This window comes from Alnus glutinosa, chromosome 11 (assembly GCF_958979055.1).
Source record: "Alnus glutinosa chromosome 11, dhAlnGlut1.1, whole genome shotgun sequence".
Lineage (NCBI taxonomy): Eukaryota > Viridiplantae > Streptophyta > Magnoliopsida > Fagales > Betulaceae > Alnus > Alnus glutinosa.
In genome coordinates this window covers 8,570,883-8,592,984 of record NC_084896.1, presented here as the reverse complement: position 1 = coordinate 8,592,984, position 22,102 = coordinate 8,570,883, and the positions used below count along the sequence as shown (strand labels likewise).

General features: G+C 37.2%; 2 protein-coding genes across 2 annotated transcripts; both read right to left on the bottom strand.

Moving 5' to 3' along the window:
- Positions 1-1,492: 1,492 nt before the first annotated feature.
- Positions 1,493-2,806, bottom strand: LOC133882002 (serine/threonine-protein kinase-like protein At5g23170). Its single transcript, XM_062321089.1, has one exon. The coding sequence runs from the start codon at positions 2,740-2,742 to the stop codon at positions 1,702-1,704; it is 1,041 nt and encodes a 346-aa protein (XP_062177073.1). The 5' UTR covers positions 2,743-2,806; the 3' UTR covers positions 1,493-1,701.
- Positions 2,807-10,903: 8,097 nt separating this feature from the next.
- LOC133881072 (protein FAR1-RELATED SEQUENCE 5-like) lies at positions 10,904-17,962 on the bottom strand. The gene is made up of 3 exons (XM_062320036.1): positions 17,616-17,962; positions 13,015-14,501; positions 10,904-10,911 (listed from the first exon to the last, which is right to left on the bottom strand). The coding sequence occupies exons 1-3, from the start codon at positions 17,960-17,962 to the stop codon at positions 10,904-10,906; spliced, it is 1,842 nt and encodes a 613-aa protein (XP_062176020.1).
- Positions 17,963-22,102: the final 4,140 nt, after the last annotated feature.

Here is a 22,102-nt window from a genome sequence, read left to right as displayed (position 1 = left end):
AGACAAATTTAAAAGAAATTTTATTATAAAAGTACGTACTTTTCACGTGTAAATAGATACACGACATTTTTATAGAATAGGTCGCGCGATTCAATAAAATTCCTCCACCCAATTTGGTAGAAAACTCTTTCTAATGGGAGTGTTTTCATTTGTACTTCTTTGCTTTTTGTGAATGAGTTTTGAAGGTAGAAAACAAGGAAAAGGATTGTGACAATTTTGGGTCGATCGGTTTTGAAATTTGGATATGGCTTAGGTGCGGTAAAAACAACTACAACATAGGTGTTGTAATTTTTTCAATGGTCAAGGTCTAATTTTAAGTGTTTTGTAAGAAAGAAAAAAAATATGAAGTTTGATCTTGACTATTGAAAAAATTACAGCATTTATACTGTAGTTGTTTTTACAGCACCCCAGCCTAATCTTCGAAATTTAGGTTGTTTATGGTGAAATTTGTTTCTTAAGAGTTTTTTATATTTTTTTATTTTTGTAACATAATGTTTTTTAAGAGTTTGTAACCACAAAATATGGCCTTTTCCAACTAATTTCAAGTATTTTTTTTTTCCTTTTTATCAGGGAATATGATGGTTTCAGTTGGCGTTTCTAATATATAAGTTTTCAGTTTTTTTTTTTTTTTTTTTTTTTTTTTTGGTAATGAAAGGTTTTCAGTTTTAGGCTATTTCTGATGCAATATAATAGGAAATTATTATTATTATTATTTTAAGTAAATAGGCAATTATTTTTTAGTTCTAAAGCATGATGACAATTTAGGACGGTCATGAGAGTTGTGATGTAAAATATACTTGTGGGACCAAATAAAGCAATCGGGGGCAACCAACACATGCAATTATAGGTAATTATTCTCAGCCCACCCACTCTTCGGAATCTTGTGTTTAGACTTCATGCGCTGCAGTTGCAGCCTTCAACCCTCCTTACTATAATAGTATAATCACTAAGGGTGGGAGGAAGTTTCACTAATCTTTTTTTTAAAAAAAAAAAATTAAAAATTGTAATTTATCTTTTTACACATGAGAAATACATATTTTTTTTTTCAAATAATAAAGATAAAATTAGAATAAATTTTATTAAAAATGTATTTGCTCTGTAAAAATTTAAAAGTCTTACTCATTCTCAAAAGACGCTTTGAGAGATAAAGAGTGTCCATAACTTATAAAGTTTTCAGTTCATGTATCTCTTGGCGATGCAAAACACTTTAACACACTCCTTTACTTATGACAACTTTGGCCAAATATGTACAATATCGGAAGGGAAAGATTTTTTATTGTCCAAGAAACCTACTATGATACCATGTAAAAAAGTCGGTAAGCCTTACTTATACATGCTCTTTCAACTTTGTCCTTTTATATATATATATATATATATATATATACTTCTCACATGCAAAAGAACACGTGACATTTTTATAAATTAAATCGAAAGACTTTCATCCAATTTAATTTAGAGAAAACTCTCTCAAAAAATAATTCAAAAACTGAAATAATAATTTAATTCATGCACTCAAAATTTATTAAAACACTTGATGAAGTCTGTTATTAATGTATCATGTCAACACCGACAGACCAATAAGACTTGTCACCCCCCATTAGAGGAGGGCCGTTTTTAATTTAGTCCAACCTAATTAATGACTGATTTTTGCATTTAATTTATCTCGTAATAATATACAACTTTTGACCGAGTTCACCGATTCTACTCAGACAAATCTCCCAAAACCTCCTTTAATAATAGCCCACCACTTGAAACACGAGAAGGAAAGTCACCTTGATCTGCGGCACATCTCGTCTGCTGCCACCGGCTCGCCAACTTCCGCGGCCTCCTCAGGAGGATTACGGTCCGCAAAAGGCTCGTCCAGATGGGAAATCTAAGCCGCTGGACGACAAGATTTTCCACGATTTCTCCGATTGAAGGACGAACCTCTTCGTTCGACGACACGCAGCGCGCTGCTATACATAGCATCTGTAGTATCGTGGCCTCCATGTAAGAACTGGGAAACGAGATCCTCGCGTCGAGAATTTCTGACACGCGTTGCTCTTCGATCAATGGTGTTGCCCACTCCACGATGGAAGCCGGAGCCCTGCAAATATCGATGGCTTTCCTCCCGCTGATAAGCTCCAACAACACGACTCCGAAGCTGAACACGTCGTTTCTGGTGCTGAGTTTGTCGGGCGTGGTGTAACAAGGATCCAAGTACCCGATAGTGCCGGCGGGTTGACTAGGCAGTCTAGGCGAGTCGAATCGGAGAAGAACAGCGAGTCCGAAATCTGCCAGCTTCGCATTCCAGTTTGAATCGAACAAAATGTTTGCGGACTTGATATCCCTGTGGATGACCGAAGGCTTCCCCTCGTGAAGAAACTGGACCGCCCGGGCGATTTGCATGGCGATTTGCATGCGTTTGGGCCACGTCGGCGGTGCGGCGGAAACGTGAAGCAAGTCGTGGAGAGAGCCGTTGGGCATGAGTTCCATGACGAGGAGTTTAACGTCGTTGTTGGTCGAGGAGTCGTGACTCGTTCCGAGACGGCGGATGACGTGTGGGTTTTCTCGCAGAGACGATAATACGAGTATTTCGTTGTCGAGTTTTGACTTGTCGTGAGACGGCTTCTTTATGGCGACGAGTTTGCTGTCTTTGAGAGTGGCTTTGTAGACTGATCCGTCGCTTCCTCTGCCGATGAGTCTCGCGGCGGAGAAGCTCTCCGTCGCCTTTACAAGCTCTTCATAGTCATATCCTTTCATTTTTCTACTGGTTTTTCTTGTAGGATGAGGGGGAAAAGCTAGCTTTTTGTAGAACCCAGAGAGAATAAAGAAAGAAGATACGGTCTGGGAACCATCAAAAGGAAAAATAAAATAAATTATATAATAGTAAAAAGAATTTGTTGAGAAAAGAAAAAGTTAGAGGAAGGGAGGGAATAGGCAACGATGTCCTAGTTGAAAGGGAAAGGTTCTGACGACTGACGAGAGATGAGATGCCCATTAGCTGCTTGTCGGGCCGGCCACCGCTACTTTTCTTTCATTTCCTTCCAATGAAATTTTGATTTTGATTTTCTTTTTCTTTTTTATAAATCTATTGTTATTATTATTATATATATTCATATGTTAGCTAGGAGGCAAAATTTACTGAATAATTTGGTTTGTGGAACCTGTCATAATAAAGAGATGATGTTTTCTGATGTCACATATTCTTCTACTAACTCCAATATAACACGGCATTCACGTTGGGTTATATAAAACCCACTTTTAGCTAAAATAGGTAACAAAGACGTCAAAACACTTCTACATTGGCTTATGAAAACCAATGCTACAATAGATATTGGGAGCATTTGTGAACAGTGTCACGCAACTAATACTGTTCACATACATATCTCATATTTTATTAATTTTTCTCATTTTCTCTCACTCTCTCAAAACTTCTTTCTTGTTCTTCTCCTACCTTTTCTCTCTCACACAATCTTCCCCTCCATCATGGTCGAGCTGAGCGCCGGCATGAAGATCTCCCGGATCTTCTTCTGGATTCGCATGGCACCCCAGAACGTGGAGGCAGGGGCTCTTGTGGAGGGCCAGGGTGGAGGGCACGAAGGAGGAGGTGCCAAGAAGAAGATCAGATCTACACTTATCACTCAAAAGAAAGCCAAATTCATCAGCCTCTACTTGGTTGATCGAAATTCCCCTATTTCTCTGTGTCGATCTCAAGGATCTTCTTCCTTTTTTCTTGGGTCAAATTTGTTTGGGGTTTTTCTTCTTCAGATTTGGTTGAGGTTTCAGAGATAATTGATGGGATTGTACAGTGAGAAGGTAGTTTGGTTGAGGTTTCTAAGTTGGGGCTTTTCAGTTTTGGTTAATTTATTGAGTTTTTGTTAATTGTTGAGCAAATTTTTGGTGATTTGGTGTTCCAGTTTGTTTGGGTGCAATCTCTTCATGTTCCTGGCAGATGGAGGGTTTTCTTTGGTATTTTTGGTGAAGATGTGTTTTTAATTAAAATAAATAAAAATAAAAATTGATTATTTTAATAAAATAGAGAAAAAGTTTAGATAAGCCGATGGATGAAGTTGTTGAAAAGTAGTTAACTACACTAGTGAAAGTGAGTTTCTGTTAGCTATTTTGAGAAAAAAAAAAATTACACAAGCCGCTGTGAGTGCTCTAATATAGACTATATAGTTATAATTTATAACCCTATATTTGGTCCGATCTCAATATAATGGCCATTGACATTGTTTTTGAGGTAAACGAATGTTTAGACTCGGCCCTTAACTGGGAATGGAATGTACACCGACCAGTGTATTACATCATGCTCATCATATCTCAAGGCGAAATTATAAGCAAAACTATAGTTTGGGTAGGACTAACTATGGTAGGACTCGTAGGGGTGGAAATGTGAACAGATAATAGCCGACTGCATCCAATATTCGCTATCCGCATATACGGATGTGGTTAGCAAAAACCATCATCCGCATATGTAGATGCATATAGCGGTTTTATAGTATGCGGATGCAGTTATTTAGGGTAAACCTAACTTTAACCGCATTCGCATTCCCTATATATATAATTAAATTCACTGAAACGACGTCGTTTTGAATTCGGTAAGTTTATGACTTTTAAGTTATGTTAGGTTTTTTTCACTATAATTTCAAAATTATACCTCACTACATATATTTTTTTTCTTTTTTTTTTTTCTTTAGATAATCCAAATCTCGATTACGCTTTGAGATAATGATCATCTATGGCTAATAATCATGAATTGTGTAGCAAATGAAATCTTAATTTATTTAAGCTTGCATATAGTAATAACTGCATTATTTAATTTTGCATATAGATTTAGATAATAATATAAAACGTCCATTACTTCATATGCGGATAGCAAATAATAACTGCATTTAATAACCGCAATAATTGCGTGAATGTGGACAGTAATCGCATGATGCGGATAAGTAAAAGTGATAACCACATTATAAGGATGTAGATATTACTAATAATCGCATCTACATCCACATTTTCACCCTAGGTAGGGGTGTTTAGCTGGTCGTACCACTTATCTATCTCTTCGCATGGATTATGGGTACATATGCAAACGGATGGCAAAATATGAATAGGTGGACTCGATCTATATATATAATCTTATAAAATAGCACCGTTTCAAGATTTAATACCAAAATTATGTCATTTCGTGTAGGGAAATAAGTAGAAAATAAAACTCTAATGCCTCATTTTCTTTCTCCTTTTCTCCATAGGCGCAACTTCCCTATCTCAAGCAACGCCCACAGAACACCGCCCACCGTACGCCGCCACTAGAGAGCACCATGTAAGCAAAAAGCCATTGAGAAAAATGCAAGAAAGAAGAAGAAAACCATGTAGAGGATGGACTGAACGGTGGGTTGTTTTTTTTTTTTTTTTTCTCTCTCTTTCTCTTTGCTTCAGATATGGGTTTGTTTTTTTTTAAATATAATGAACAAAACAGTTTTTCTTTTTTTCTTTCTTTCTTTCTCTTTCTCTTTGCTTCAGATATGGGTTTGTTTTTTAAATATAATAAATTGAACAGTGGATTTTTGTGGTTTGTAGAGGATTGATCAGTATCAGAGGGTGGAGGACGTAGACGCCCTAGCCATCATCGATTGAAGCTGCTCGTTCCTCCGGGTAAACTTTTCTTTCTCTCTTTTTTATTCCACTTTCGATTTCTTCGACTGTGAAAAATCTTGGTTTTGGGCAGACCTGTGAAATGAGTTTTCTTTTTTTTTTCTTTTTTTTTTTTTCCATATGAATTAGAGGTCACTTTAGTTATTTTTCTGTTGTGGAATAGTTTTGGAAACTTGTGGCAAAAAAAGTAGTGAGCAATTGAAATGCCTTTTAAATATATGTATATTTCTTTAACAAGCTTGAAAGGCTTATTAACAAAGTTAGTTTAGTGAATTGCTAAAAAAATTATTTGTTGGCAACCAATTATCTTTTATCACTTATTTTGCACTTGACTAGATATAATCTGCTTGTCTTGTATAAAATTAATTATTTGATTTTTTATTTTTTTGTGATTGATGATTTTTTTTTTCTTTCTACAAGGCAATTGATGATTTTTTTTTAGGTTCCCTTTGACTTTCTACATTGAGTGAATCCAAATCCTTGCACCCATTTTGATTAAAAGCTGCTCTATCTTTTGTGTTTTCAGTTACTCATTGTGGCCACCTCCTCCTAAATGGACTTTTCAAGTTCACACTTCGAGAATGAGGGTGAAAATGAATCTCTGTTTACACAGATTCCAAATGATGTTGCTTTGACCCACCAAGATGGTCCTCAAATTGGTTAGGCTATAAACTTTTGTTTGTTTTTTAATTTTGCTTCGACTGGGTGATTGTATGATTTATTGTTTCATTGTTGTTCCTATATTGATTGTTTCCTCTAAACTTTGTATTCTTTTTTTCTTTTTCTTTTTTTTTTTTCTTTTTTATATAGATGGAAATCCAAATGTATGGATTTAGAGTTGGATGATAAGGAGGACAATGATTCACAATACAAGATTATAGATGGGGATGAAAAAGTTCAAGAACCCAAGGAATTAATGGTGTTTAGTTCAAAAGAAGAAGTTTGCTTATATTATAGGACATATGCTAAGCAAGCGGGTTTTGGTGTCCTAAAAAGAGGCAAGAAAAAGAACAAAGATGGTTCTACAAAGTACATCATCCTTGCATGTGTTCGTCAAGGCACGACAGAAAGCAACACATCATCAAATGCTACAAAACCAAATCCAACAATTAAAACGGGGTGTAAGGCAAAGATCAATGTGCGGTGGGCCGTTGATGGAAAGTGGTTTTTGACTATAGTTGTGGTTAAGCATAATCTTTTAAGCCCAGGGAAAGTAAGGTTTTTTAGATGCAATAAGAAATTAAATTCTGCTGAAAAAGAATGCTTAAGCTAAATAATAGAGATGGAATACGTCTGTGTAAGAATTTTAACTTGTTGGTTGTTGAAATGGGGGGGGGGGGGGGGGGGGGGGGTATGAGAATCTTGTCTTTGGAGAGAAAGATTGCCGGAATTTTATTGAAAATGTAAGAAATCTTCAACTTGGCAAAAGAGGTGCCGAAGCACTTCGTGATTATTTCAATAAAATGCAAAAGCAAAATGATGGCTTCTTTATGTGATGAACATGGATGATGAATGTAGGTTGCGAAATGTATTTTGGGTTGATGTACGCAGTAGGACAGCGTATGAAGATTTTGGGAATGTCATTACGTTTGACACGATGTACTTGACTTATAGATATGGCATGTCATTTGCTCCTTTTGTAAGAGTGAATCATTATGGTCAATCATTTGTTTGGTTGTTTGATACTTGGTTTGGGTACATGAACGGCTGAGCTCTAAGTGCAATTATAACATATCAAGATAAGGCTATGAAAAGTGCAATTGCAAAAGTTTTTCCAAACACTCGACATAGATTTTGTCTATGGCACGCTATGAGAAAACTCCCAAAAAGGTTTGGAGCACATGCTGAATATAGTGACATTAAGAATGCCCTACAAACTTGTTTGTATGATTCTCAAACATGTGATGAATTCGAGGAAAACTAGCAAAGTCTACTTGAGTGTTTTCAACTTCAATATAATGCATGGTTGCATGGGTTATATAGGGAGCGGACTTTTTGGGTGCCGATATATATCAAATATAGGTTTTGGGCAAGAATGACTACTATGCAGCGGAGTGAAAGTATGAATGTATTTTTTTTATAATTATGTGCACTTATGGATCACATTAAAAGAATTTACTGACCAATTTGATAAGGCTTTGAGAAAAATGGTTGAGAATGAGACACGTGCTGATTTTAAATCTTTTAATAGCACGATAAAATGTGTAAGCAAGTTTTCTTTAGAGAAGAAATTTCAAGATATTTATACCAATGCAAAGTTCAAAGAAGTGCAAGAGGAGTTTACGATAATCAAGTTTTGTAATAACTCTCATCTTAAAAAAGAATCTGCAATTTCTAACTATCAAGTGATTGAATTTGATGCCATTAGTGAAAATTAAATTAAAGATATAACATTTGTGTTTACTTCAATGAAGATGAAATTGAAGTGCAGTGCAGTTGTGTATTGTTTGAATTAAGAGGCATTTTGTGTAGGCATTCCACTTATGTGCTACTTACAAGGAAAGGTACAACACTGTCATCAAAATATTTTATTGACAGATGGAGGAAGGATATAAAGTGAAAATACACTTTACTTAAGAGTAGGTATGATAATGTTGGTGATAAGTCTAATGCCCAAAGATATGACACCATGTGCAAGAATTCTCATGAATTAGCATCTCTCACATTAAAAAACGTTGATCATAACATGGATCATTTACATGGATGTGATGAAAAATGTTGATATTTTAAAGGAGAAATACCGTGCATTAAGTCTTGAACCTAGTCAGGTTTCCCAAACCATCTTCTAGCAGTAATGAACTCAGTGAAAGTGATGATGGTTTGGCAATGCAAAGAATAAGCTGCTTAGTCCTTTTAAGTTTCAAAGTAAAGGGAGACCACTGATAGGAAGAAATGTGCCTATAGTAGAAAAAGAGACCAAGAAGTTACAATAAAAAAAGAAAGCACAAGCCAAAAAGAATCCACCGAGTGACAGCAATGCGAAACAGAATAGACGAAAATAGCAGGCCGGTTCACACATTTTTGTCCCTTCTTAAAAACATGTGCACTGCCCCCACATAGATATTTCTTGTGTTTTGTTGGAAATACACTTACACAACCATTTTTTAATTGTAGACCTATAAAGCAATGCAGGATCAAGCGAACACAAGTTAAATTCCATTGCCTTTGGTAACTAATGACAACACGGTCATATAATTTTTACTCAAGATAGTATAATTACTCAGGTATACAAAATAAAATAAAATCAGTGGACACAAATATGACTGGTTACTTGATTCCTAATTTTACAATTTTTTCTTTTTTCGTTATGTAGGATTTCGTATTTTCAGCATCGACAGTGGTTCAAACATTGGGTGGTCTCTATGACGTCTCCGTATTACAGTCTCATTTTATTTTCTTTGGAGCACAAAGTGCCAAAAATTGCTTGAGTGGAAAATGGACTTTTACCCCAATGTTTTTTGGTCGAAATGATTTAAACCATGAGGGTACTTGTTTGTTCATGATCATGGACTTTAATTGAATATTTAAAATTTGCTCTTCCAAGTGTATTGTGCCACTTTTTTCTTTGTCAACCACTTTTTTCAATTCTCATTTAAGTTGGTTGTTATAATTACAAGGGATATGTTCATTAGGTTGGGGTGCCGGTTGATCGAACATATGAGTTATCACAATTGCTATTTAAACACAAATATGAGGAGGTTGTCACTGCATCTCTACAAAGAAGCAATGTGTCCATTGTGTCTTGGGATCCGGATCCTCTCCAGCTCTAAAGAACCGGAGAAGAGCTGGTTGATGGCCTGGATCTCTTTAAAGGGATCCAGAGGCCATCAACCTGCCACGTCCTCAAGAAAAGAAAAAATCAAAATTAAACCATCCCCATTCCAACCTGTCGCTATGATCCACCCAAAACTTCTGCAAAAAAAACCAAAATACATTAAAAAATCCTCACCTCTCTCCAGACCGCCATCTCCCTGAAACCCATCTTCCTCGGCTCTCTCCAGCAGACCCACGAACACCGGGAGGTTCAGGAACCGATTGGGAATCACGAAACGCCTGCGTTCCTGGCTAGGTACACTGCGAGATGACCCGGCGAGGTGCGCCGGTTCGTACCGGAATCGAAGGAGCAGGATGGGTCAGTCCGGAACTAGAGGCTCATGTGTGAGACGAAGTAGTGGTGGTCAATGTGCGACGTGGTGGCTAGACAGATCACGACGTCGGCGACGAAAACCACTAGAAATGAGAGGATTTGGACCATTTTTTACAGACCCGTGTGCTTCTCTACGGTTTCTTCTCTGTCTCCGATCCTACTGCTAGTCCGACGCTTTTGGTAAGGTTTTTTTTTTTTTTTTTATTTATTTATAAGTAGTCAACAGAGGACTTCCAACTTTGATTTTGGCCTCCCATTTATTGGGTAAGTTCAAAATCTAGAATTCAGAATTTTTAATATCCAAATTTCAAATTTTGAAATTCCTCTGTTTCTTCTCTGTTTACAGATCTATTTGAATTCTAGCTTTTCTGGAAACCCAGCTTTTCCAGTATTAGTTTTCACCTTGAGAATTTTTTGTCAGGTTGAATGTTACGGTGGTCTACTTTAACTTGTCAAATGGCTTCTGATCAAGTGGCCAACATTCATAATGGGTTGAAGACCAATTCACATCGGCTTGCAATTGAATTTATGGCAATTTCTTGCCTAATAATTTTGCAATATCTACACTTGTGATGATAGTGACTGGGTGTGGAGCAATACTAGGATGTACATTAGTTAAAGCCATTTGTTTACAATGTAAATGATGCTTTAAACTATTTATTGATGGCATTTTTTTGTTTATCTTAAAATTTGAATGGTGTGTTTGTTGGAGGTAAAAAGGGAGATGTTATTGGTTGATAATTGCCTTATGGAGCATTATATTATTTACTTTTACTTTCACTTTCAATGCGGGTATCACATAGTTTTGTCTTCCAACTAATCCGCAAAGGTTGGCCTGCAAAGGTGGCCTCCTTGGAATCATAATAAAAATAAGATCCACCTAAAAGAATTTTCCTCTTAAATAATTTGAGAAAGCTTTGTACCATCCAATTAGAGCAAAACATCTACCCAAAACAATTCAAGGGAGGAAACCAACCACATACACATATCCAAAAATTCTTAAGAAATAAACCATCTTAACATAACAAATTGGTACAATATTCACCATCATCAAATAAAATCAACAACACATAACCACCAAGCTCCTAGACCTTCCACCATGTTCCTTCATTCATGAGACCACTAAGATCCTACAAGAATTTAAAAAACAAATTCAAAATATAGTATTCATGATTCAGTTTCTTTTTTAGTTGCATTCTTCTTAGTCAGAAAATAACATACCTGCAACTTTGTAATTAAAACATGTGTTTATGAATATATTACCTTAGATATTTAGGTAAAGTTAGGAACATGAGCATATGTGATATCACCGTTACTCTTTTGTGCCATGCAATCATGTGCTTCTATACCCTGTAAAAATATTATGCTTTTAGTAAGATAATAAAGTTGAACATGGAAAGTCAATAAGAATAATTTAGTAGACTACCTTTGACACTTTGATTTCCTTTGTTTGATTATTTGATGTGTCTTCTTTTGGTTTCTTCATATTTTCCATCCATGATTTGGGTCAACGTTTCTTATTACGATAAGTCTCTTTTTTCTTTATTCCTTTTGGTCCTACAATGACTGAAACACATTGATGTAATCTTTTGTTTACCAAAATATATCAATAATAAATAACCACTCGCAATAGGACGAATCCTTGTAGGATAAGGCTATAGAGAGGATGTTGAACCTCAAGGACTGCGTATGTGTTGTTATCAAGCTTTTTGAGATTAAAAATAACTTAATTTAAAATATGTTTGATTTGATTTTGTTTTCTAAAAATAAATGCACAAAAGTAAAAGACATAAATGTAAATAGAATAGGGATGAGATAAAGAATAGGGGATTGATTTTACCACTTACCGCATAACAATGATCAATCATAAATTAATAAGGAAAATTCATACTATGCATGATATAGGGCTCGTCTCACTTGAGTAGTCAAGAAATTACCTCTAAAGAATAAGTATAATCCATCTTCGGTTGGCACGGACCGTCTACCTAACCACTAAGATGCGGTATGACCCGTCTTCCCTAGGCATGGAAGAGCTACGTCTTTAATAGGATACACACAATCAATGAAATAGTATAACCCATCTTCGGTTGATACGAACTGTCTACCTAAATTACACTAAACTAGGGTGTAGTACAATCCGTCTTTCCTAGGCATGGCCTATCTAATCCTCTTGATTATATGTCAATTAAAACAGTTGAATAACAATCATTCACATAATCACAGAAAATATGAAGGATTGAGTTTAATCAATATAAAAGATTTTCTAAGACAAGATAAGAAATTCAAATTGATTGAATATAAAATTAAGATCAATTCTCACAGTTATACAACCATCATGCATATAGAAAATCTCAAATAAAAATACAATTAAATCATTGTTACTTGGAAAGGGCTATATCAATACCCTATTAGGAATTTAGCTGCTCATCATGGTGCTGGAATGGCCTCCTGCCATGTTCTTCTCCTCTTCAATTTGTCAGGCCTCAAAGAAGAATTTTCTGTCTAAATCTAATTAAGCACAAGCCCAAGTACAAGAACTAGCACACCTTCTCTTGAAGCTTAGGAGTCTATTTATAGGGACTATGAGAGGCCTAGAAGCTTTGGGAATTCTAGACAAATCGTCTCTTGAGTCTTCTTGTCCAAGTAGGAGATTGAAACTTCAATCCAAGTAGGAAAAGGATTCCAAATTCGTCCAGAATTGCGGTCTTTTATTTCAGGGAGATTTTGACATAGTAAACTTCCGAATTATGAAAAATCTAATTCTGACATATTTGTTTAATTTTTTATTATCTTTCCAACGCCACCAATTTCATTACAATCCGATATCTGACATAAAAGTTATGATCCAAACACTGAGGCATATACAGAATCCAAATTTGAATCCAATCCGATTTTGACTCTTAATGGAGAAATTTCGATTTAATCCTTCACTTGATTTGATTAAACTTAACCACATCATATAGGTCTTCTATTATGATTGGTTAAGATTAAACATATCTTCTAGGCCTTCTCAAAGTGTGCTTTAAGCCCAAAATTAATGGAATTAATTGTATCTTTATTTAAAACCTGAAAACAATAAAACAACACAAAATCAAACAAATAACAATGCTAAGGAATTAACATATATAAATTAAGGGGCTTGAATGTGCAACATTTAATGCTTATCACACATGATTGATCTTCTTTGTCCACAATATTAGCTGAAAGCCTAATATTATCTTCTTTTACATTACCTTGGCAATTCTTTGCATCACAAAGTCTTTTCTTCAAATCTACAACAATTGCGTTTAGAATATTAAAGCCTTCTTCAGTTTCACATGCATCATTCACCAATTGAATATATTTAGGACACAAAGCTCGATACCTATCTGCATATTCCAATCGAATATCTGACTCAATGTCCTTCTTTGTGAAATGTTTTGCATTCTCATCTTTTGCGTCTCTTCTCCATCTCTTTGTAATATATCTGTCAGGAATCAACTTGATATCCAATACATCAAGAATTTTTAGAGCATGTTGACACAAAATACCAAATGTCTCAAACTTTCTACAACTGCAAGACAAAGTTTGATCTAATGGATTCCACATAATTTTGTATTCTCCATGTCCATTGAAAACTCCAACAACATATGTGTGTGTCGCTTGACTTGCATTGTGGTTGATAATGGAGAGTGGTTGTACCTCTTCAACTTCATTTTGAAATAACGCAAACACCTTAGGCGTGTACAATTTTGCTACTTGATTCAAAATAGGTGAGCTTTTGAGATTCAACCTTGGTAATTTTTGTCTAGAGTTGTATTCTGCTTCTAACTCCTTATCACGTTTTTGATTGATAACTCTTTCAAAATGAGTGAAAAATTCTAGTATATTGAGATCAGTACGCAAGCAATCCTTCAAGTCACAAAAATTGAATCTCTCACTTAGTTGTGTAGTCCTCATTCCTGTCGTGAAGGTCCTCTTTACATATGCTTGGGCCCATTTCTCCTTCAATTTAAATATATCTAGTAGCCATTTATTTTCACGAGCATCGTATTTTTCCAACATGATATTCCAAGCAGATAGAAAGTCATTTTCATCATTATACTCATAGACACATGCTAAAAAGTCTTTATTAAATCGGGACCCACCTTTACGTAAATAGCCCAAGTGCCTATTAGCATTCTGCCACATGTGCCAACTACACAACGCATGATATGTTTCAGGCATCACTTCCTTGATGGCAGCTGACATTGCTGCATCTTGATCAGTGAAAATAGTAATTGGCTTCTTTCCGAACATTGCCTCTAGGAAGGTCTCAAATAACCATACAAAAGACTCAATTGTTTCATCAAATAATAGAGTAGCTCCAAATACAACAGTCTCTCTATGGTGATTGAGTCCCAAAAATACACTAAGTGGCCTTGCATCTCTATTTGTGCTATACGTTATATCAAACGTTATTGCATCACCAAAGTGGCCATAATCAATGATCATTCTTGCATCAACCCAGAAGATATTAGTAATCAACTCTTCAACATCCAATTGATAAGCATAATAATATGAAGGATTTTCTTTAAGTCGACCTCTGAAATATCTTTCCAAACTAGCAGCTTCCCTAAACTTCAAGGCTTTTTGTCGCTTATTGCGAAAATAGTTCTTATGATCTTGCTTGGTAAAACCAAGGTTATCACCTCCACCAACTTGCTTACTCATAAACTGATAAGAATCATTTAGTTTAAACCTGATTCATATGCCAAATCAATCTCAGCAGCTTGAGTTATAAACATTTTCCGTTGTGATGGCATCATGTGCACAGTTGTTGAGAGATGGAGATTATGATTATGCTCAGCAATGAAGTCAGTCACTATGTATTTTCCACTAGCTCGATTATATACAATACCTAAACGTGCATCGCATCCACATCTTGTTTCCACTCGAGGTTTCCTTGTTTTAGTATCTGAAAAATGGAATTTGACTTCTAAAATAAATAACAAGTGTGTGCAATAGTGTACAACAAAATATCACAATGCGAAAGTAAAAGAGACAGATATTTTGTTGACGAAGTGGAAACTCAATTAAGAGAAAAACCACTCTGAGGCAGCCAAACCCAGAATTTTCACTATGCAGAAGACAAAGCTAAATACAAAGTAGTAACACTCACATACCCCTGATGCAGTGGTCGTACATTGCTCTCTAACGTGTAACCCAACACGAACGCCTCCCAACCAAGTCTCCTACCTGAAGGGGTCTTCAATGGAATCATTTACCTTAGGGCCAACCCCTAAGATAGACTTCAGTTAAAGCCCACCAACAGCACACAACAACAACTTCAGAGAGAACAAATCAGCTCACTATCTTCACAAAATAACTCTCTGAGCTCTAGAGGAATTCAGTACCGAATTCTTGCAGTTCTCAAGCCCAGGGGCCTCTATGTATGAAATGGGCGAGTAGCTTGATAAATATGGGCGCCTTCTGGACGGTGATCATAGGCCGTCCGGATGGACAACTGTGCAACAGAAATTCCAAGATTTTCGCTGAAAATCTTTCATGTTTGAGAGCCGCGTCCGGACGGTGATGCACTGTCGTCCGGACGGTCGCACGTCCGCTGCAAGTAACTTCCATATAAGGCTTCGCGCGTCCGGACCATGGTAATGGGCGTCCGGACAGTTGATCTTCTACACGCAATTTCCATATCTGTTGTACGTGCGTCCGGACGGGAATCCACGTCGTCCGAATGGTTGAATCAATCTTCCCTTATTTGAACTTGGAAAGAAAATCTGAAGCTGGTCAAACATTGAGAGTCGTCCGGACGGGCTGTTGAAACGTCCGAATGGATGCAAGCTGGAGCAGTTCGAAGCTTCTTGATACAGAGGAGCATCCGGACGGAAATCCACGTCGTCCGGACGGATGATGCTTTAGTCTGATAGGCGTCCGGACGGTATGACACGTCATCCGGACGGCTGGAGCTTTGGACAGCTGGGCATCCGGACAAAAAGACACGTCGTCCGGACGGCTGACAAGGAACCACATTTTCTGTCTTGCAAACTGTGCAGAATCTTATGAAAATACTTCTAAATAGTGAAAACCTTGTTAAAAAGCATTTTTACATCAAGTGATTTTGTCCAATCAAAATGAGGCCGATTACAAACTAACAAACTCCGCTTTTGGCCATTCTGGGACAAAAATCACTTGACCGGTTTGGAAATACATTCCCGATCCAAATCAAAAATTACTCCCCCTTTTTGTCACAAAGGGACAAAGGGTAAACATAGTAAAAAAAAATCATCCACAACAAAAATTACTCCCCCTAACGGTCTCTGAAGGACCAGGGTAAACAGAGTAATGTAGTCCAAAATATCATAAAATATGCCAAAATATTTTAACAGAGGGAAAAGAAAAAACAACAACGAATACATAAAAAAAAAAATCTCAAACATCCTTTGTGATGAGTGCCAAAGATTGCATATGTGGACCCCTTAATTTGCATTTACTAAACCTTTAGTTTTGTTATTTTCTAATGTTTTTGGTTAGTTTTGGTATTTTAGTATTTTGCAGGTCATTGAGAGAAAACAATAGCTTTATCGTGAAAGAGAGCACACTTTGAGAAGACCTAGATGATGTGGTTATGTTCAACCAAATCAAGAAGAGGACTAAATCGGAATTTCTCTAATTGGAGTCAAAATCGGATTGAACTAAATTTTAGATTCTGCAGATGTCACAGTATTTTGAACATAACTTTCACCTCAAGTATCCAATTAAGTTAAATCAAGCGGTCTTAGAAATCTAACTCAATTTTATACAAATCCTTGTGAAATAGGATTTTCCTAATTCAGACTTCTGCTATGCCAAAATTTCTCCGCAATAAAAAACCACAAATCTAGACGGATTTGGAGTACTTTTCCTTCTTGGATTGTGTTTTGAGTTTCCTACTCAAACTAGAAGACTAACCTCCGATTTTACTAGAAATTCTAGGGCTTTTAGGATTTGTTTTCTCCCTATAAATAAACCTCTAAGGCTCAAGAAAAAGTGTGTGAAGCTAGAGCAAAATTTTGGTGTCTTCTTGCAACAATTTTTCTTGTAAGTTCTTTTAATTTTTAATGTTTTCAATTCTTGGATATCTTTTGTGATTTAAGGATACATTTGATGATTTATGATAGTTCCATAGAATTGATTGTGCTTGGTTTTCTTTGTTTAAAAAAAATTGGATATCCCTTGTGATTTATTTTACGGATACAATTGATGTTTTGATTTAAATTGGATATCTTGTTGTGATTTACGGATACACTTGATGATTTAATTTAAATTGGATTTTTTTTGTGATTTGTGTAAAGAATGGATACATGGGATGGTTTTGATTAATTATTTAAAGCAAAAGTAAAACATACTTAAGATTTTATTGTGAGAACTTTGGAAAATATTATTGATCATGGGAATATGTTGCTATGAGTTTGTGAGTGCGAATTCCGATACCCTAGTGCTTTGTTTGATTGATTACATTCACTCTAGTTAATTTTGTTTATGCTTGGGATTTTTATTCACAAAAACAATTTCTTAATTTTTGGAACTAGGTTAGGATTAAATTAATTTGGATTTAAATTTTGTTTGCGAAAACGCAATTCCCTGTGGATACGATCTCGCACTTGCACATACACTATATTGCAAACGATTCGTGCGCTTGCGAGTATTAAAATTTGCACATCATTCTGCCATAGGTGCAGCCCTAGGAGCATTATCATCATCATCACTGATGGAAGGATGATGGAACTTGAGGCACTCCCGGAGATCAAACTGGTTCTGCTCTACCCGAAGGTTGATGGAGTGAACCGCCTGCTGCATGGTAGATATGGACGCCTACATGGATGACATGGAGAGCTGCATAGTACTCATCCCTCCCTGGATAGCTGCCAGTGCCTCCATGATCTGAGAATAGCTAGCATCCTGCTGAGGTGGCGAAGTAGTCTGTGAGGAAGACGCCACATTAGGTATGCCTACAGGAAAGGGAGGAGGCGGGGGCACTTCATCGTCATCCGGATCATCTCTCCGCAGCTGAGCATTTGACTTCATCAACATCTGCTTGTTCAGAGGATCCTGTATCTTCATCTTTGGCTCACCAGCAATACTAATACCGGACTGGAGTATGATCTGTGTGAGCAAGAAGCCGAAAGGAAGGTCGGTATTGCTCTCATCACGAGCCTCCAACATAACTCCCAAAATGTGCTTGCACAGGCAGAAAGGCAAGCGAAGGTTGATGGCATAAACAAACTGAGCCCTCTTCAAGATCAGGTCACTGCGCCTGATGACTGGCCATAGGTTATGCTGAACTATTTTGGCCAGCAAGCGATGAGAAGGAGATAATGCGTCGATCCTGATGGTGGTGGCGCACTCATCTCCCTGTGGGACTGCATGGAAGAACTCTCGAAGATCTTCCATAGAAGGAGGAACTCTCGGTGTTGTGGATTGCTTGCAGACATGATTCTACAAAAGAAACCAACAAGTTTGCCAAAAATAATCCAAAAATATTCTTATTAGGTCACAACAAAAATTTGGCAGAATAACAGCAGTAAACATGACTTTTCCAAAAAGATAAAAAAAATCACATGGGAGTCCTAAAATATTACCACCAACAGTCTCAACAAGGCAAATATAATCCATATGCATTGCATAATTTCAAAATCATTCCTAAAGAAACCAACATTCTAACAATTTAAAAATAAACTGAAGAGAATAAGGCTAAACAATACCTGGAATGTGAGAGAATGCACAAAAAGACAAGGAGAAGCAAGATAAATCCAAAAGCTTGCAAAATTTTACTCACAAGATGCCAAAAAAAGAGATTTTGGTGGGGTAGGGAGGATATGCGGCGACCAGGGGTATAAATAGCACCTGTGGGGTCCCCGTCCGGACAGTGTATTAATGTCGTCCGGACGCGCACTGCCTTGGAAACATGCGAACAAGTCGCGCGCGTCCGGACAAGTAACCTTACCGTCCGGCCGTTGGTTGCCGCGTGCGTCCGGACGAAATCTAAACCGTCCGAACACTTCACACTGAAAAACAGAAAACTGAAGAAAAATTTACAGAAATTTATTTTTCTGAAGTCAATTTCAGAACACGCATGTATAATCCACTGATAACACAATCAGAGAGCATCTCAAAACTAAGCAGAGATATAAAGGAGAGTTGAGATTTCAATCAGCACAAACATTTTCCTGGTCATAGAAAATTCAAATAGACAACTCAACTCATGCAATGCGTGTGTGTGTGTGTGAAGACAAAACCCACAAGGTATGACTTTCAAAAACATGACAGATAGCAACCAGATTTTCTAGACAAGAGAGAAAATCAGTGACAGATTAGTCAAAAGTCAAACCTTATAACTTACTAGGGCCTAGCCATCCTCATCTGATACACTCCCCCTAAGATGCAGCACCTAATTGTTTTACTTGTACCATGAAGGACAAGGTATATTTTACTTGCACGTAGAGGGCAAGACATATTGCAAATTTAGCACATAAGCAGTGATTATACAATTTAAAGCGCATAATTTATATGTTTACTGCTTAATTCTTATGGTGCTGCAATCTAAAGGGAATGCCAGAGTTTTTAGGTTCTAGGTTCAACTAACTTGTGGTCAATTTGGTCATCTTATCAAAGACCTCTTCTCTTATCCAAAGTTTCTAGAAACAAAAAGTCAGAGAAGGAAATACATACCTTTAAGGGAGTCTTGAATAGTGCACATTTTCATCGCATGAAGAAAGAAGCTATCCTACTTTTGTATAAACAGGAAAACACTTGGCAAATATAGTCATAAACTCTCAATTATATCTAAGCAGAGTAGATCAATGCACAAAGAATTGAGATATCAGGTGAAAACACATACAATATCTAATAACCGAAGAGAAAAAAAAAAATATCCTGCAAATTCTCCCCAATTTTTTTTTTATTAAAAAAAATGCAATATGGAAATGACATCATATGCAAGGCAAGATCAAACCTGTGTACGCTCGATGATGCCAATACAGAAAAACAGTCGCTCGACCTGTTTTTTCTGTCTTCTCCAACAAGTACCTGCAAAGTTCTCTCAAGAGAAATAGGGGGCATAACAACCAACTGGTTCCTAGATTGCATACAAAGTATAGCAAGTAAGATACGCAATCAAACCTGATGCCGTAGGATTAAGAACCAAATCCTAGGCATGAACACCTGAACCTGCTAGGTGCGTCTATTCCCCCTCATAGGGTAACTGTCATTCTTGACCCAAGCCTGCCTTCCTATGGGTGGTTGCTGGCAGGACTTCATCATCCACTCCATCATGCTTTGCATCCAAATAGGTGGCTCACTATGGTATTGATCTTTTAACACCTTCTGAGGCCTCCTAGACTGCTTGGATCTGTTCTTGGAGTTGCCATTATGATTGGCAGGTACAAATCGCTGCTGAGGCCGCTGATGCTGAGATGCTTGGTATCATGGTGCATGAGACCAAGGAGCTTGATATCTTGGTGCTTGATGATAAAGTGCCTGATACCATGGAGTCTGAAACTGAGCTGCATGATTAGCCTGTTGGGGCACTTCTTTCTTGGCCTTGGCTTTTTGAACCTTCAAGAGGGAGCACTGAGGATGAACATGCCCATTTAGACCGCAGTGAAGGCATTTGAGAGCTCTTCTGATGGAATGAGGCTTCTGAGTGCTTGGAACATCATCATTGAGCTTGTCCTTCCCTTTGTCTTCAGCAGTGGGAGGAGGCTCTGGGACTGCATGTTTCACAAATACAGTCTTTGAAGTAGAGGGAGCCTCTGAAGAGGGAGCTACGTACCCGAGACCGGTCTTGTCAGTTGGGCTCTTCTGAATCGACAGCATACGAGTCAACTTCTCATCAGTGAGTCTTTCTAGCTGGAGCTGCGTCTCTAGTAGCTTTTCCTCGAGCTCTTGTATTCTGAGCAGCAATGAACTCTTCTCAGTCTGCAAACTGTTCAGATCATAAAGGTGTTGCTTATGGCCTTCCCTCAGCTTCTCCTACTCTATGTAGAGTGTCTTGTAAGCCTCTTTGAGCTCTTCCCCATTATCACTATGCTCCGAGTAATAAGAGTCATCTTCCTCAACGAGCGGAGACACAAAGGCTAGAAATTTCTCGGACTCTGGAGCTGCTTCTTCTGGCTCATCACTAAGAGTCACATTGTAAGCTTTCCCCTTGCCCTTCTTAAGATTCCTGCAATCGGCTCGGATATGCCCAAAACCTGAGCATTCAAAACATCTGGGCCTTCTGGGATCCTTCTTTTCTTCTTCCTCAGGTTCAGCCTCTCTGGGAGCTTTCTTTAGTTTTTTAGAAAACTTATTTTTGAACCGATCATCTTTCATCAGTCTTCTGAAATTTTTGGCTAACATAGCCACAGTTTTTTCTTCCTCCTCAGAGTCATCTTCAGATGAAGCTTCTGCCTTCTTCTTGGAAGCCTTCAGGGCAATGGTCTTTAGCTTCTTGACCGGGGGCAGAGACAACTCATAAGTTTGAAGAGATCCCACCAGCTCTTCAATCTTTATCTGTTCTAGATCGTTGCTCTCTTCTATTGTGATCACCTTGATCCTGAAACGCTCAGGCAAAGATCTTAGAATTTTTCGGATGAGTTTTACATTCGAGATAGGCTTCCCAAGACTCACCATGGAGTTCCTCAGGTCACTCATTTTGGAGTAAAATTCTCCAAAGGTCTCTTCTTCCAATATCTTAATTTTTTCAAATCTCGAAATCAACATTTGAAGTTTGGCAGATTTAACAAGTTTTGTGCCTTCATATATTGTTTCCAAGATTTGCCATGCTTCTTGGGCTGATTCGCAATTTGAAATTTGTGCGAATTCAGATGGTGAAAGTGCTTGGCACAGAGCATGGAGGGCTTTATCACTTGAAAGACGAGCGGTTTTCTGAGGGACTAGTTCGAGTGCTGCATCCGCTGGTTTAGTCCAACCAGTTTAACAATACTCCAACAGTCAATAGATTTTAAAAAGAACCGCATACGTGCCTTCCAATAGCCATAGTTCGTATCGTCAAAGGTAGGAACAGTATTAAGAGTTTGAGACATAGTAGCAGATAGAAGTCAAAATAAATAACACTCAATAATTGAATCTAAACAGAGTGTACCAAGCTTTGATACCAATTGAAAAATGGAATTTGACTTCTAATTAAATAATAAGTGTGTGCAATAGTGTACAACAAAATATCACAATGCGAAAGTAAAAGAGACAGATATTTTGTTGACGAAGTGGAAACTCAATTAAGAGAAAAATCACTCCGGGGCAGCCAAACCCAGGATTTCCACTATTCAGAAGACAAAGCTAAATACAAAGTAGTAACACTCA